Source organism: Peromyscus californicus, unplaced genomic scaffold, assembly GCF_007827085.1.
Source record: "Peromyscus californicus insignis strain IS unplaced genomic scaffold, ASM782708v3 Scaffold_21__1_contigs__length_65335640, whole genome shotgun sequence".
NCBI classification, from domain to species: Eukaryota; Metazoa; Chordata; class Mammalia; order Rodentia; family Cricetidae; genus Peromyscus; species Peromyscus californicus.
The window spans coordinates 57724195-57742064 of NW_026294514.1; the positions used below are offsets into that span (position 1 = coordinate 57724195).

At 47.1% G+C, this 17870-nt stretch overlaps 1 protein-coding gene across 23 annotated transcripts in view; it reads right to left on the reverse strand.

The window, feature by feature from the left end:
• Nucleotides 1-2870: 2870 nt before the first annotated feature.
• The window catches only part of Lrrfip1 (LRR binding FLII interacting protein 1), a 134294-nt gene continuing 119294 nt past the window's right edge, over nucleotides 2871-17870 (reverse strand). For 15 of the 23 annotated variants that reach the window (XM_052750427.1, XM_052750420.1, XM_052750422.1 and 12 more), the window contains one exon: nucleotides 14086-17020. In XM_052750427.1, the coding sequence (XP_052606387.1) occupies nucleotides 15354-17020 (1667 nt within the window). In that variant the 3' untranslated portion in view covers nucleotides 14086-15353. Of the gene's footprint in view, nucleotides 3752-5278; nucleotides 5384-7422; nucleotides 7503-8048; nucleotides 8164-10294; nucleotides 10345-14085; nucleotides 17021-17870 lie in introns of those variants that run through there. The other 8 variants (XM_052750440.1, XM_052750435.1, XM_052750442.1 and 5 more) reach the window with 1 other exon arrangement.

Below are 17870 nucleotides of genomic sequence, written 5' to 3' on the forward strand. Positions count from 1 at the left end.
TGAGAACTAATAAAAATACCAGCAGCCAGATGTGGCGGTGCATGCTTTTTAATCCCAGCACTTGGGAGGCAGAGGCAAGCAGAGTTCTGTGAGTTTGAAGCCAGCCTGGTCTACCTTGCAAGTTCTAGGCCAGACAGGGTTATGCAATGAGACACTGTCTCCAAATATGCATCAGCTGTAGATTCTTTAAAAAAACAAAGCAAAATCATGGTGTGTGTGTGTGTGTGTGTGTGTGTGTGTGTGTGTGTGTGTGTGTGTGTGTTTGTGCATATGCACACCAGTGCACGCACTCCTTCAGGCAATGTGTGCAGGTCACAGATTGATGTCAGGATCATCTGATGTCAGCTATCTTTCATTGATAGCTTCTCTAATTTTTGAGACAAGATTTCTTAATGAACCTGGAACTTGCCATTTTATTTAGACTGGCCAGCAAGGTTCCAGGATCCACCCGTCTCTGTCCCGGTGTTGGGGTTACAGGCACACATGCCACCACGTCCAGCTTATGAGGGCACTGAGAACTGAACTTTGAGTCTCACACTGTGCAGCAGCTACCTTCCCCCACTAAGCAACTCCCCAGAATAGATTCTGCTGTGGATAGCACTCTGTAAAAATAAAATGCTGATTGGCCAGTAGCCAGGCAGGAAGTATAGGCGGGAATTCTGGGAACAGGAAGGCTGAGTCAGGAGACGCTGCCAGCCGCCGCCATGAGTACCAACATATGAAGATGCCGGTAAGCCACGAGCCATGTGGCAAGGTATAGATTTATAGAAATGGGTTAATTTAAGATATAAGAACAGTCAGCAAGAAGCCTGCCACGGCCATACAGTTTATAAGGAATATAAGTCTCTGTGTTTACTTGGTCGGGTCTGAGCGGCTGCGGGACTGGCGGGTGAGAGAGATTTGTCCTGACTGTGGGCCAGGCAGGACCAGGAAAACTCCAGCTACAAGATTCCCTGGTTGACATTTTAGCTGTTAGCGAAGTGCAGTGGAAAACGCCATCCCATTACAGTCTCAATTGGATTTGTAGTATCCACTCATGTTTTTGAATGGGATTTTGACTGGATGCTATTTTATTTCTAAATGTCAATACGATTTGTAAGAAATCACAGCAGTTCTGACCTAAGATCTCAGCCATTACTCTCAATTTTTAAAATTCAGTTTCCAGCATTGGTTCTCAACGGTGCTGTTTCACAGCACGGAGAGACTTATTTCCTGCCGTGATTTAGGGTGCAGTCCAGTGTCATCTGAGGGTAGACATCAAGGGTACAGCTCAACATTCTGTCATGCGTGAGTGGGGTATTCCCCCGAATCCACGCATGCTCCAGCTTGTGAACAGCTGAGGCGAGGAGGGCTGGTTCGCAGGGAAGAAGCCAGCCCCAAACCCCAGGAGTTTCACCTGCAGGAAAAACTTTCCTATGGGATGCATTCTGAAGCTGTGTTCTAGCTTCCTCTTTATTAGGAGCTGGGTGTGATGCAGACTCTGAATTTCTGCAACAATATTTACTGCATAATGCTGTCATGGCAATTAAGAGTGGAGACCCACGAAAGCATCGGATTTCAGGTCCGGGTGTCACAGAAGAGTTTGCAATTGCCAGCATTCTCTGTGGATCATCCGATTTGTTTGTTTTTACTGGTTAATGCACTTATATTAAAATACTGTGGAAGAAACCACAGGGTAAGACAGTGAAATATCCACTGCTTTGCTGCAGGCTGGCTGGCCCAGGAGAGGCTCCCAGAGGAATTTCCACCTAGTTTCTTTCCTTCTTTCTTACTGTCCTCATGGGGCATGGGATGTGCAGTGAAGGCCACCCAGTAGACCTTTCCTCAAGGAAACTCTGCTCCCTTCTCCCAACGCACAGATTCCCCCTTAGTGCTTGTCCCCAGGAGTGGACGGCATATGGGGGCACAGGATTATTTGGGACGCAGTAAAACACGGCCTTGTCTACCCTGGGTCTACACAGGCCAGGGTGTCGACCCTTACGACCTCTAGCACTTTGACTCGTGTTTTTCTAACTCCTTGAACTCATGGCCCGCGGCATCTCTGGATGCTGCTGTTTCAGTTCACACCCGTAGTCACCGTCAGAGGTGGGCCTGCTTCCCAGCGCCATTTGAAACGTGACATACATACAAAGGCTAACTGAAAATCGGCATACAGTCAGCTTGCTCGGCGTTGGCCTCCTATGGTCGGTCCTGCAGTGGAGTCTACCTTTCTTACCTCTTCGGTGCCCTTTACATCCCCAGGGCACTGGCTCTAAGTTTGCTTAAAAAACAAACAAACAAAAAAACCAAACAAAAACAAAAACAAAACAAAACAAAAAACAGGGAAAGAAAACAATTGAATTCATGTGCCAAGCTTAAAAAGATGGGGCCAGTGAGATGGCTCAGCATTTAAAGGTGATGGTTAAGGATGCCTGATGGCCTGATCTTAATGCCCAGAATTCACATGGTAGAAAGAGGGAACTGACTCCCTTCAAGTTGTCCCCTGTCCTTCACACATATGCTGTGGCACACACACACACACACACATACGTACACATACGTGCGCGCACACACACACACACATACATACACACACTGAAGAAAAAAATCAAAACGAAAGATGATTCCTAATAAACAAATATGACATCAAGTAATGATATTTTTCAGTGGGAAAAGTAAAACCACATGGCTTTGGGGGTTGAAGAGATGGCTCAGTGGTTAAGAGCACTGGCTGCAGGACCTGGGTTCAGTTCTGGTGACTGACATCTGTAAATCCAGTCCTGGGGATCCAGCGCCCTCTTCTGGCACCGCACACATGTGGTACACATACATACATGCAGGCAAACATTCATGTACACAAAAATAAATAAACCTTAAAAAAAACACACAGCTCTCTTTAACATTTCATTTTTAAATTTTTTTTCTAGCAGTACATTCTTTAAAAGAAGTTAACAACTTCAATTCCAAATATAAGGATTAAATAATGCAAATGAAAAGCTGTTGTTTTCGGTGAAGCTACCGCCTAATGACCCTGGGAGAAAGTACTCTTATAACTGAACTGATGCAAAAGTCCCTTAGAAAAGCTTCATGTGTTGCCTGTAAAGAGTCTTCTTAAGGTCACTTTACGTCGAGACCATCGCCTTGTCTCCCTCCGGTGGAGGAGCTTTGCTTGGTAATGGCTTGTGGTTCCACAGTGTTTTGTGTATGGGAAGCAGGGACGAGGAGACACTAGTAGAGTCACTCAGACTGGAGGGTCCGCCATGGATATTCCCCAACACTGCCACATTTCCCCTCAACCTTCAGCAAGACACAAAAGAAAATCAAGTCCCACCTTACCCATGACCTCATTCACCCCTGTTGGTGGTGTTAAGAGGCCCCTGTGCATCAAGTCCAGAGCTCTCACGAGACCCAGTGTGCTTATGAAGAAATCTGCAGGCTTTGAGCATCACCCGGCTGGGCCAGGGGTCTGCAGTCGGCAACATCTGGTGCTGCTGGGTTCCCCAGGTGACCCCTGCCCGGAAACACTTCTTCCCTCAGAGGCAGGGAAAGATGCAGCGCTCACTCCTGACAGTACAGAGAAAGGCCTGCGAAGCCACACTAGGCATCTGAGTCCCCCACGAGCTGCCCAGTCCCCCGCGAGCTGCCCACTCGGTGCCGGTGTTTACTGCTGGGACAAGAGCGCGTTGCGGTTGGCTTTCATCTTTTCCAGTCGCTTCACCAGGTGGCCATTGCTCACCTCCAGCTCTTCTGTTTTGTCCAGTGCGGATCGAAGCTGGAAGGAGGAGGAAAAGCAATGAATGAGCTTGGGGAACCAGGCTTCCCCGCAACGTGACAGGGTTTTGCGTGGCTAAGAGTCCAACCCTACTAGAAAGCAACACTACAGCCCACCCACACTGAAATCCTAAAAGTCATGTATGTGCATGTTTTACTTTTTTTCCTTTTTAAATACTTGGTCACGTGTTTATTTGTGAAAGTTAGTACTCTATGTATATGTTTATGTCTGTGTACCATGTGCATGCAGGTACCCAAGGAGGCCAGAAGAGTGCACCAGAATCTCAGAACTGGAATTATAGACATTTGTGAGCTGTCATGTGAGTGCAGGGAACTGAACCTGGGTCCTCTGCAAGAGCAGCAAGTACTCTCAACCAGAGTTATTGCTCTATCCTATGTTTCTTAATTGAAAAACAATATATGGCTCCCAGTTCTGGCATCTTAACCAGGAGATGTTCCTTATCTGGAACTAGACTCCAGACCCACACTACCTTGTGGGTCTTGATGGGCTCAGAAACGGTGAGTGTAGTGAGCCATCAAATACAAATGAAACGGAGCCTGGACCAGTTGGAGAAGGTAGCTCTCTGGTATGGGGTCCAGAGCAAGGTTTCTGTAGCTGAAAATCAAAGCTTGAATGTCAGAACCCCAAACAGCCACAGCCTAGAGCCAGGAGCAGAGGGCCTGGGCAGCATCTAGGTAGCCATGGGAGCAGGTTGCTTCTAGGCTTGCAGGCATCATGGCAGAGGGCTGGCCCTAGGGAGGGAGCTCCCTCCCATAGAGATGGAGCTGTCGGTGGGTAGGGCACAGGTCTGCTTTCTAACCATGCGGGTAGCTGGGTTCTAGGAAAGAAGATTCCACCTTCTGCCTCCCACCTCCTTCCTCAGGCCTGGGATGTTCCTCTGGCTCATAATCAAACTTAACCTCACAGAACACTGAACTCGAAAAGGGAGAAACCATGGGGGTTGAGTGGGTGGCAGGAAGCAATACCCAAAGACTAAATACATGCTAGTGGTTGGGAATGGAAAACAGAATGCTAGGTTTGCAATATTTAAAGAAATGATTTCATTATTAACTGTGCCCGCTCTCCAGCATGCAGCTACAGGCCCAGCAGATGCTGCATTTTCCAAGTGGGCATCTTTGCCAAGTGTTTTCGGGAAAGTAAAACATTCAGTCTTCAAAGAAGGAGTAGAAGCATGGCAGGTGGCCTCAAACCACTCAGCCCAGCGCTGGCCTCCACCCCTGCCTGCCTCTCCTGAGTTGCCCTGTGTAGCACAAAGTATGCAGGCATTAAGAGGCCTGGCTGCTCCTTTATCTGATAATAACTTGATGTTTATGGATGAGTCCTGCAGCGCATGCTCAGAGGGGTCCCAGCCGGCTGTACCATGATGACTTTGGTAGCATGTCAGAACTTGAGGATGGACAGGCTGAGCGGGTAATGAATGGCCCAGACTTGGTCAATTCACTCTCTACTGACCTTAAGGGACAGTCGTGGCCCATTTGTCCCCTAGAAAAGGCCTAGGAAGTTTACCTCTCTTTGGAGTTTCCGTTTCTCTGCCTTTAGTTCATCTTCTATTTTTTCTGCGTTTTCAGCGGCTGATCTATAGCGTGTTACTTGGCTTTCTAACCTTATTACCTGAAAGGAAGGGGAAAGCCATTGACACAAATTCATTCACTGTATTCTTTTGCAGTTTGCTTTATTGTATTTGTGATCAAAGGACATCATTTAATAAAACTGAAAACACGCAATTGAGAGTGTGGCATTTTGGATGTTGCTTGGGTTCTGGCCAACTAAGCTGTCCGGTAGCATTTCTGAGTGACCCCATCCTGACAACAATGGCCTCAGTCTAAAGGGTGGATCTCTCTTTGCTTTCATTTTCCCTTGTGGGACTTGAACGTGCTTGCAAAAAGACCCGAGTTTGATTCCCAGAACTCGAATAAAAAGCTGAGCATGGGGGTCAGAATGTTGTCCTCTGGCCTGTGCTCACTGGCCTGGGCAGAATGTGAGGCAGAATGATGCTGGCGGGACCTCAGCACACATCCTCGGCTGCTGCCCTGGAAGGCCAGGAGTGAGGGAGGCTTGATGTGGATGTGACGGGTGCGTGTCCACATCCCAGCATTTGGAACCCAGAGGCAGGAGGATCACAAACTCAAATACAAATTCATAGCGGCCATCCTAGATATATAGCAACACCCTTTGTTGCTATGAAAAGTTCCAGCACATATATCCATAGCTGAGGGGAAGTGCTTCTTTTGGACTCATCCTGGAATGTACCATAGGCTATCCCTAGGATCGAGGATGCAGAGGTAGGAGGGCCCTATGTTTGTTCATCAGGAGTTTGTTCATCACCTGGCTTGGGGGAGAAAGGCTGGAAGTTCAGGGAAGGAGATGTCTTAGCATGATGTGTGTTGAATTAACAACTATTTTAATTATTCTTATGTGTATGTGTATTCATGTGTGTGCGGGTACACATGTGTGCACATGCATGAGGGGAGCAGAAAACGACACCCAGTGTTGTTCTTCAAGAGCCATCCACTGTGTGTTCTTTGAGACAGGGTCCTCATTGGCCTGCAGCTCGGCTGGTTGGCGGGTAAACACGGGGATGGAATGCTCTTGCCACCACACTCAATTTTTTATGTGGATCCTGGGGATCCAATTCAGGTTGTCTTGCAGGCACTTTATAGACTGAGCCATATCCCATATAAATAAACTGTAAAGAAAGTCTAAGACATTCACAAGCCCCATTGACATGAGCTGTTTCGTTCCAACATTTAAATAACATCAGTACCATGGCGACAACAATCTTTCCTTCCCAACTCTGCGAGCAGTGCCTCGAAAGCCAGGCATGCAGCACTCTCTTATGATGCCAGCACTTGGAAACAGAGTCAGGAGAATCGGGAGTTCAAGGTCACCCTTGGCTACATAGTAAGTTTGAGGCTAGCCTGGGCTACATAAGATCCTGTCTCAAAAAACAACAAAAGACTAAGTAAATAAGTGCCTCAAGAGACTTACTTGTCGCTTTAACCACACCCTCAGGACATGTGTATGTGTGTGTGTGTGTGTGTGTGTGTGTGTGTGTGTGTGTATGTGTGTGTGTGTGTGTGTGAAGGCCAGAGGGTGACATCAGGCATCTTCCTCACTCGCTTTCTACCTTAGACTTGAGACAGGGTCTCTCACGGAACCCGGACTCCACTGACTAGCTAGCCTGACTGGCCAGCAAGTCCAAAGGACCCTCCTGTCTTCACCATCCAGGCAAGGCGTACAGACACGCTGCACCACACGTGACTTCTCACATGGGAACTGGGGATCTGAACCCAGGTTCATTACCCTGCCTCTCTAGAACCACTTATTCTCCAAGTCACTGTGGAAATGGTTCTCAATTTGTGGGTCGTGACCCCTGGGCTGTTGAATGACCCTTTCATAGGGGTCTCCAAAGACAATCAGAAAACACAGGTATTTACATTACGATTCATAATAGTAGCACAATTACAGTTGTGAAGTAGCAACAGAAATAATCTCATGTTTGGGGGTCCCCACAACATGAGGAAGTGTATTAAAGGGTCTCAGCATTAGGAAGGGTGAGGACCACTGCTCTGTTGCTTTTTGCCCCACCTCAGACTCCACTCCAGCCACCTGTCTATAAACTGCCCAGGACGGAGGAGAGTCGCACATACATTTTGTTCTAAGGCAGTTATCTCTTGCTCAGACTTTGCAAGTTTAAATTTGAGGTCGCTGATCTGTCTGTTGGCATCTCCTAAAGGGCAACAAGAAAGGGACATGGGTTAAATTCTCAGGTGCTAGAACATTCTGTTCCTGGGAACCAGCTCTTCTAGAATCATCTCACACATCTTCAAGTTCTAGTCTCAGTCTCCACAGAATCAGACAAGGCTTCTTTGAGTCCTGACCTGAAACATGCCTGGTATCTCTTATGTATAGGCAGGAGACCCAAGATAAGAAGGAACCCCCAAAGATGCAGGAAGAGGACGTAGAAGAGGGGCAGGACACAATCTCATCCCTTGTAAGCTTGTCTCTAGTAGACTAGCATGAAACATCATATCGGCAGACCCATGAAGCAAAGCAAAAAAGTTTCCTCCATGTCCCCCTGTGCATTCTGGGACACTAGCTCCATCCCACAGGCTCATGCTGCCCCCTGCCCACTTTGCTCTACCCACAAAATGTCTTTGTGCTGTGGAATCCAGGAACTACCAAGGGACAGGAGGGAATGCCGGGAATCTTCACCACAAGCGTTTACAATCAGCCCACAGGAAGCACGCATTTCCACACAGGAGGCAACATTTACTTTGCAGATCCAGGACATGCACGTCTGTCCCATTCTCCAAGATGCCGTCCTCTGGTCGCAGAAGGTCCTTGCTGTTCCTCTGTCTTCCCTCCAGCTGCCCTTTGAGCTTCTTAATCTGAAAACACCACCAGTAAAATCCGTTCATTTCTTTTTTCCAAAGGAAACTGAAAAGCTGAATTTAGAGCTTGTCATACCCAGAATACAGCAGGTGACTGATTGCCTTGCTGTTAGCGTGACCCCAAGGTGCTAGAGGCAAGGGTCACAGGAGTATACAGGAGAACTTCATGAAAAGGCTACAGTCTAGCCTGGGTTCCACCAGCCTGAGGGATGAAATAATAAAAACCAACCCAAAAGTTAAATGAAAAGGTCCTGAGGACCAGAGCTCACCTCGGAAGGGAGTGAGACAAAGACTTCACAACTTCAGGCATGAATTGTTTTGTAACCCAGTGCACAGTAATTCTTGTGTACATTGTACGTATGTGTTTGTGTGAACCTTTGTGTGTGTAGGTGTGTACCTATGGAGGCCAGAGGTTAACATTGGGTATGTCCTTCCATTATGCGCCACTTTTTTTTTGTTTTTTGAGATAGAGTCTCTCACTGAACCTAGCTTATGCACTCAGGGAAGATGGCTGGTCAATCAACTCCAGGGATCCACCTGCCTCCACCTCCCCAGCTCTGGGATTATAAGTGCATGTCATTATGTCCAGCTTTTACGTGGGTGCTGGAGATTTGAACTCAGGTCCTCCTGCTTGTTTTGCCAGTACTTTACTGATTGAGCTATCTCCCCAGCTTCTGTGAACAGTAGTTTCTCAGGCTGAAATTCTTCTGGGACTCAGGAGTAGGTTGCACAACAAATATTTGAAATTAGTATTTCACGATACCGACCTTTGCTTAGTCACAAAGATATGAGGACCCTTAAGGCCCATGGGTACAGGTATATGGGAAGGAAGTCCCTTCTAAAGCTGTGTGGTTCTGCACAGAACCTGGTCAAGCAGCATGTTGGCGTGGAGGCACTGGCCAGCTTTTATGGAGGGGGCCTTACAAGAGTCTTCTCTCAGAGATGGAGAAACATACAGGGTCAGAAGAGTGGCTAGCAGCCATTTGCTTTGCTGCAAGCCCCGCCCCTCTACTTCAACACCACCTTGGGTGCACGCTGCTCCCAAGGGATCAGGGACAGGATCTGCAGTGCATACATGTTTTAAAATATGCACAGGACCCTCAATGACTCCTCTTGAGTTTAATCCAATTCTGAAAGGCTAACAGAACTGCAGAAAGTGAGGGAGAGTTGGAGGAAGTGACTCCCTTGGAAAGTGGCTGAGGAATCATTTTTAACTATCCTGCAGACAAGAAAGATGAAACAGAGCCCTTCGGCATTTCCTGAAGTCAGAGAGAGGGACAAAGATAAGTCACGATTTAAACCATGTTGCCTTCTAAATGTTTATGTTTTCACTTATAGTTCTGGGCTGCTCTCAACCTTGGTCAGAGAAGCCTCTCTTAGCGGTGGGCAGCAGTCAGTGAAGAGACTCATAACTGGTCAAAGTGCTGAGAATAAGAGATTAAGCGCTCAGCCCTAAAAGGGACATCTTTATCACTCCCCCACCCCAAGAGCTCAGGGAATGTCACAGGGAGGAGGCAGAGAGAATGTAAGAGGCAGACTGTGGGGAGGCGTGCCGTGAAACGCTGTCTTCTGGACATGAGATAGCTGTTGTGCTCATGAACTCAGGGCAGCTGTGTTACCTGCTCAACATTAAGTGAGTCAAAATTCTAGCATAGACCGGGCCGTGCTCATTATTCCCCAGGCCTTAATGAGGGGCTATCGGTACTTTTTGATAGCTGCTGGGGGAGAATCATTCTTCTTCAGGCTGTTCCCATTGCTAGGTTTCTGTGCTCCAATGGATGGCCTCACATCCATGCACATGAAGGCAGCGCTAACTGTCCTTAGTGCGTTATTGGGGGGGCGGGGAGAACATGAAGTTCAGAGGGGACGTGTTGAGGGGACAGGGTGGAGTTGAAGGATGGAAATTGGAGGCCATGTTGAATGTACCAAATGCTGCCCTGTGGTTTTGGGTCCTCACTAAGCCTTTTGTGACAGAAATGTTCTGTCTGGGTCAAATCATCAGGTCAGCATTGTTCTCAGACACAGACATTTAGGGGTGTCCAGAGTGAGCAAGAAGGAAGGCTGAGAAGAGGTGCATGCTTTTAGGTACCCTACCCAAAATGTTGTAAAATAACAGAAAGGTGGTTACCTGCTCCAACAAGCATTCCCGTTCATCCATGAGCTTTTTCAACCTAACGTCTGAAGAAATCAGAAAGACACAGGTGAATCCGTATTCTGCCCTTTCAGCATGTCACCGACAGAATAACGTGCAGATCGGTTAGTGGATGTGAGTGATGAAGGTGGTTAAACACGTACCACGATGAATGAGGAGGCCAGACAGGATGGGGAGGAGCTCAGCCAAGGGGTGGTGCCAGCCTCCCGACATGCTTCTCATCAGGACAGCCTCCGGCTCATGCAAACAGGCTAATCTTCTACTTAGGCTAGCATGCAAGAACGCTAGGGAGACGCGCTGCAACACAAGATCTCACAGGCTTCACGGTTTAGCAATGTGCAGTGTGGTCGCTCATGAGCACCCAAGTGTCGAGGAGAGCTCTTTCCGAGGTTACACTCCACATCTAGTCAGCTTTCTCATTTCTCGCACAGACTTCACCGACATCAGAGTTTTAACTCTGTTTACAAACCACAAGCCCAGTGACAACATGTCCACTAAGCCAGTTATAATATGTTGTTACTCTTCTGAAAAAAGCACAGTACCGGCTTTGGTTCTTGTAATTCTTCCCATCCTGGACATGGAAGGATGTGTGTGTGTGTGTGCGTGTGTGTGTGTGTGTGTCTGTCTGTCTGTCTGTCTGTCTGTCAGTTTCCCAAATCTCTCTAGGAGAGTACTAAAGACTCTCCAGTCTACAGGAAGACCTGAGTACAAGTGAGGATTTTCACACTTAAAGGCAAAACTCAGGATTCTTGGGACTGACAGAGATGCTGGATGCCTATGGGGATACTGTTACCACTTGTGTTGAGCCCAGGGTCCCCATGAGCAGCCATCTTGTGTTTTCCAGTATGATGGTTAGGTGACTCCTAATACCTAAGGGCTCACAGCCCAGCCTGGGGTGTCCCTGACCTTAGGTGACTCACTCCTAATGCCTAAGGGCTCACAGCCCAGCCTGGGGTGTCCCTGACCGCTGCTTTCTATGGCCTTTTCAGATCTAGACTTAAACCTCTAAGTGGAACCCTTAAAACCTGGCCTAGACCTCCCATTCCCAACCTGATCTTGTTCTCAACTGTCAGTAATTAACTTGGATGAGCCATGTGTGAAAACCCATGCACATAAAGCTCATCTTTGTTTTCATTTCAGACCATCCAGACACATCCTAATCCAAGTTACTGGCGTTTGCCAACTATCTTCCAAAAACCTCTTAAGCTGTTACCTGGAAAGGCAGAATATAGCAAAATAAAAGCCAACAGAAAATCTCAATAATAGTAATAATAATAGTTTTCTGAGATAGAGAGACGGCTCAGCTGTTAAAGGCTAGGCTTACAACTAAAATGTCAAGAATTAATGCAGTTTTCTGACCCTTTGGTGTTCTACTTTAATTTACAGCCCAGTGGCTTCTGCTACGTGTTTTATTCTTTCTTTTCCAAAATTTACCCAATAGTGAAGCAATCTTCCCCTTATGTATTTCAGCCTCACAAAAACAAACAAACAAACAAACAAAAACTTTAGTTGTGATGAGCATAGACTTAAAGCTCATCTATCAATTACATAATATTGTTTTTTTTTTCTCTTGGCTTGAAATAACCTAGAAAAGCAGTAAAAAATGAATGGTAAGATGTAATGACAGAGGCAGTGGAGAACAGTGCGGGTGGTCTGAACTTCCGTTTTACGGAAGAGACCATGAAAAACAGATACTCGGAGACCAGAAAGAAGGACTGGAGAGGCAAACACAGAGTCAGGTGTCAAGAAAATGGAAAAACAAGAGTCAGGTAGTGGAATATGAGCCTGTAATGCCAGCTCTAGGGAGCTACGGCAGGAGGGTGGCTGAGTTTGAGGCCAGTCTGAGACCCTTAAAAAAAAAAAAAAAAAAAGGAAAAGTGAAAGTATTTGATGTAGACAGAGCAGCATCTACTTTGCTGTGGAGAGTGGGGTGCACTGGTATGCTCTGTGCGGAATCCCCTACCTTGACGCTGTAAACAGCAGGCTCACTGATCCGTAACACTCGATGCCAAAACAGGCATAAACTACTCACTAAAGACAACGATTGTAATCTCCAGAGATGAGGCGCCAAAAAGAATTCACATTATCCTGAACTTGAGGCTTTCTTTTATACTCATGTTAAAATTAGTTGGCTGGCTATTAAAGTTATCTTTATATCATTAAAGGGCTTATTATTATTATTATTATTATTATTATTATTATTATTATTGTTTTGGCCAGGAGGTGGTGGCACACACCTTTAACCCCAGCACTTGGGAGGCAGAGGCACGCAGATCTCTGTGAGTTCCAGCCCAGCCTGGTCTACAAAGCGAGTTCCAGGACAGCCAGGACTGTTACACAGAGAAACCCTGTCTTGACAAAACAAAATGAAATTAAAATTTTAGCAAAATTTCTGCTGTTTTGAGACTCACAAAATGGGAAAAAAAAGAGACTTCTAGAAAATTCCTGAGGTAGCCAAACAAGTGCTGGAATTCTCCAAGTTCCTGGTTTCTTTGTCATCTTGAGGTCTGGGAACCTTAGCGACTCTACCCTAGGGTCACTCAAGGCCAGTGAACCCCATAACTCCAAATGGTGGGACTCACATCTTCAGTAGGCAAAAGGAAGCCTTCCCAGGTCTAGTGGTTTGTTCATGATAAATGTCTGCAATGTGTACTCTGCACTGTGTGGGGTACTTTCAGCCATCATACGCCCCTCCCCATTACCCAGTGGAGTTGTCTCCTTTCCTTATGATCAAATGTGATGATGGGGGCGCAGGAATGCACTGGCTGCCCCTTTCTCCTAGCCCCTTCCCGATACCAACTCTGATGGAACCTAGCAGTGTCAGCTTCCACCTTCCCTGAGGCTAAAAGATGGCTGTTCAACTGTGTCTCTCCTCTAGTTACAGCATCCAAAAGGTCTGCATGGGTGAGGGACAACCCTCCTTCAGCCACTGGACTTTACAGCCAAGAAATGTGTAAAGGGGCAAGAAGTGTGTAAGGGGGCAGTGGAAGTGGCCAAGGTGGTGGGTGAAATGCCTCTTCTCCCTGGAAAACAGTGTTCCAAGTATGACCACCACATGGCCCCAGCACAGGAAACACCCCTCCCGTCTTTCAGAGGCAGGCCATGGGGAACACATTTTACTGTGTGCCCCTTGGCATAGAGACCATGTGACATGCTGCACAGTGTGACCTCTTCAGAAGGGAGCAACTAGTAGAAAACAAGGTCCTCAGGTAGGCTTCTAACCCCCCAGAGGTGGCCTTCAAGGGTCTGAGTGAGAGCAGACATTTGAAGTATGAATGGGAGCTTGACCGGAGCTGGGGCTCCGACTGCAGCCTTCTGGCCCTGCAGCAGAGCCCTGGGGTACAGCCTGCAGCCTGATTTGTTTGACGTTCATGGCACAGGACAGCAGACACCAGCTCACCTGTCCCATTTCTCAAGACACGTGTGCACACGTGGCCAGTGTTTCCTCATCACTTTATCCTCTTCCACAAACAGTCCTAGGCACTGGGACATTTTAGCAGAGCAAGTGGAGACTTTCCCTAATTTAAGGGGGGCGGGGCACATGACATGTCCATAGCGTACTGCAGATGGGCTGCAGGGCTGCTCCCTCGACTTCTGTGGGCTCCCATACCAGTGCCCGGGCAGCCTCAACATGGGGTTCACTTGTCAATGATGAAGGCACTGAAAACTGGTCTTTCTGGAACCCCTGAGGGAGTTCAAAGCCAAAAGTGACTTCATGTGGGCACTACAGAGGTCAAGGGGCTCAAAGACCAGAACTACAGGCTTGTAAAATTATAAAATGTTTTTATTTCAATTCTACGACACTTTAGTTTGCCTCAAACTCACTGAGGTTTTGGTCTTTTTGACCCTCTCTACCTTGTAACAGTAATATGAATTCACATGATCCCATAACACGTCAACAGTAGTCATACAGTACACAGCCTTGTGATTTTATATCCATCATTACTTTTAAATTCAACTTTACAATTATTTTCTAAAAGCTTCTTTATATAGAAAATACATATTTCCTTCAGGCAGATAAAATAATAACTTTCCAATAAGAAAATACTGAGAAACAACAAATAAAAATATTTATGCCAAACATAAAATGTTGGATTATAATTGAATGAGTCCTTTGCATAAGAACAAAGAACTTCTGTATTTTTTTTTAATAATAAGTAGACATTCAGACAGGAAGATAACTTTAAAGTTAAAAAAAATTTAATGACTGTTTCTCCTAAACACTAAAGTAGGAAATGTAATTTCAGCTTGTCATTAACAGAAAAGAATAAAAATATAATATTCGTATAAAATGAATTTTATATATCACCCGTGTGACGTGAAATAAAGATCTTTGATAAAATTAATTTGGGTACCATTGGCAATAAGATCCAAGAGCGTTGGTGCAAAATACAGCACTTATGTGAGGTAAAGGCACGCAGTTCCCTGTGTCTTCTGACACCTGTTTGAATCCCTACAGTGATTACTCTCTACCCTGAGGTACAGCTCCTCTCCCCCAGTGACTTGTATGCTACCTATCAATCTAGCTCCTTTAAATACAGCTTATGATGTACATATTAAGATCAAATATGAAAATACATCTATTTTAATAAGACATAGTAGTTTGATGCTTCACTGCTCACAGTGCAGAAATCTAAGAATGATGTTTGGTCACTTCCACTAGATGCTGATACATTTGGTCAAGAACATCCACATTCATCTCGGTCTAAAGCAATGGTAAGTTTGGACCTTAAGGCTGGAATGCAGACATGACAGGGACAGGGTGTCACCTGATGCTCATGGAATGTCCTCAGCTATAACCGAAACTGAACACAATGGTGTCTAGGTGATCAATGGTTGAATACAAATCTACAAGTAACAGTCTATAACTTAAAGTAGTTGATACTTGGTGATTGAAGGACACGTGGTACATCCACAGAAACGGGAACATTCATGAACCTTGGCAGTGGAGCTGAAGGAGGAACTCTTGAGGCTTAGTGTGTTGAGTCCTGGGCCCGCTGTCTCCCCCGCCCACCCGCCGCCTGCCTCTGCCTCCTCACGACATGGTGCAATCCTCCTTATTCTTGCTATTCTCAATCTCCCCTCTTGTCTGCACGCCACCTTCTGAACTGAAGCCCCCCAGCTCCCCTGACAGGTCCCTGTTGTCTACACTGCAGCCATCCACAGCCTTCTCAACCGTCTGGCCTGGATGTTGGGACAGCACATGCCCCTCTTTACTTCCTCTCTTAGCATCCTTTCGGGGACCTTTCTTTCCCATCGGGGAAATGTCCCCTTCTTCACACTGGGGACTGTTTTGATCCAAGACATCCGTGTGGCCATCAGCAGGACCATCTGTGACATGTTCTTCAACTTCCTCACCCTCAGCACTGGTGCCTGATGACTGCGCTGTGTCCGCCTCAGACATCAGCTTGTCTCTGTCGACTGTTGCTTTCCCTGCCTGGGTTTTTACATCATCTTCCTCCTCTTGGTTCTGTTTTCCATTCGACTCACTTTTAGGATCTTCTGGGCAATCGACACGTTCACTGCTTCCTGCCGTGATTTTTTGTGCGGGGTTTTCTGTGTCTGCACTCTGGGTTTCTGCCGCCTGTTTTTGGTCAGGGTACTGGGTCTGCTCTTCTTCCTCCGGGTCACCCGCTTCTGTGTTCTGACAGTTTGACTCTTTGCTGGCGTCTCGGCGGGTTTCCACTGAGGCTGGAGGTTTCTTCTTCTTGTTTTTCTTCTTCTTGTTCTTAGTCTTCCTTTGTGGTGAGTCCAAGGCCTCTGCCTGCTGCTCACTCTTCTCTTTGTTGGGTTCTTTTGCATCAAGCGGAGCGTGTTTGGAGTCTGAGCTACCTGGGCCTACTGTGTCCTGATGGCCGCTCTGTCCTATGGGAGCCCCAAGGGTGGCCTGGACTTCTGCCTGGATGGGCTTCTTGTCCCTTACTTTTGTGTCCCCAGCCTTTGTAACAGCATTTTCTCCACCCATCTCAGGCTTAGCTACTCCCTGGGTGAGTTCTCCCTCTGAGCTCAGCCCTACCGCATCATTCATACATCTTCCGTCATGACTCACTGTGTCTTCGCTGTGCTCCAGAGGACCGGAGGCTACTGTATCCACTTGTTCCCCAACTACAGCTCCTCCTGCCTGGACCACCTTCTCCGTGGGGTTTCCACCTGTGCCCCTTGAGTCTGTACAACTCACCCCATCAACTTCAGATGTTTGCCCCAAAACATAGTGTGGACGTGGTTCGAAACTAACTTTTTCCAAATCTGTTTTCAAATCCTCTTCTTTTCCTTTATCCTGATTACCTACAGAGTTTTCACTTTGATTTTTGATACCCAAGGTGGCGGCAGGCCCTGACCCTTCACTGTCTAGACCTCCCAGGCAGTTAGACTGTTCAAAAGAGTTTCTGGTCCCACCATCTGGGTTGTTTGTGACCTCACGTGACTCAATCTGCCCTGGGTTTTTGAGGAAAGAAGTGTTCTCTTGAGCTTGGCTCTGAACCTGCTGTTCACATTTGGCCCCTGGGAGTGGTCCTGGGGACAGAGCGCTGTCTTCAGCGGGTTTCTGGTCCTCAGCATTCTCACTGGGATGTGACACCCCTTTGTCCACACAATCCTTTACTGGGCTGGGTCTGGGCTGCTCTTGCTCAGTATTCTGTAAGGTTCCTCCTGTCCCCACATTCTCCACAATTGCCTTTTCCACCTCCACTTCTTTGGCTTTTCCTAAAAGACCATTGAGAGAATTGAAGGGACCCCATGATGCGGTGGGGACTTAATACATATTAAAATGCAAACACATGTTCTAATTACCACCCAGTTTTCTCCTAGGGGTAGGGAGAGAGAGGGGGGGGAGAGGGAGAGGGAGAGAGAGGGAGACAGGGAGAGAGAGGGAGAGAGAGGGAGGGAGGGAGGGAGAGAGAGAGAGAGGGAGGGAGGGAGAGGGAGAGGGAGAGAGAGGCAGAGAGAGGCAAAGAGAGAGAGGGGGGAGAGGGAGAGAGAGGGAGGGGGAGAGAGGGAGAGAGGGAGAGAGAGGGAGGGAAGGAGGGAGAGAGAGAGACTGGAACCAAGCCTTTGTCAAGTCTATGCGCCAAAGCAGCAATTGCAGAGTTTGTTTTTGATAAGCAAAGGGCCACTGCCACCACCTTCAAGGCCCGAGTGGCTGCTTCCATCTGGGAGGAACTGACTTTTAAAGGTGAGGTTATGATTTAACTGACAGAGAGAGCTGTGGATCAGGCAGGCAGCCACACGAAGGCTTTCAGAAAGGACCCTAGGTCCCCCTTCTGTAATCCTAACTCTAGACGCGCATCTAAATGCTCACACTCTCAGCCACTCAACTCCTATGAATCTCACAGTTCTAACAGCAGCCTTCATGTTTCCTCAAAATAACATTCACTTTCAGGAACTGGCTGGAAAGCCAGTCTCAAGGAAGACGCTTCTAGGGTAAACCCAAGGTCGAAAGCAATCTACGTTCCCCTACCCGTTATTTTCTCCTTTGGAAAATGGTCTCCTACAGGACACATCAGATCTTTCATCCCCAGGGGAGTGATAAAGAACCCCAACAAAGGAAAGCTGA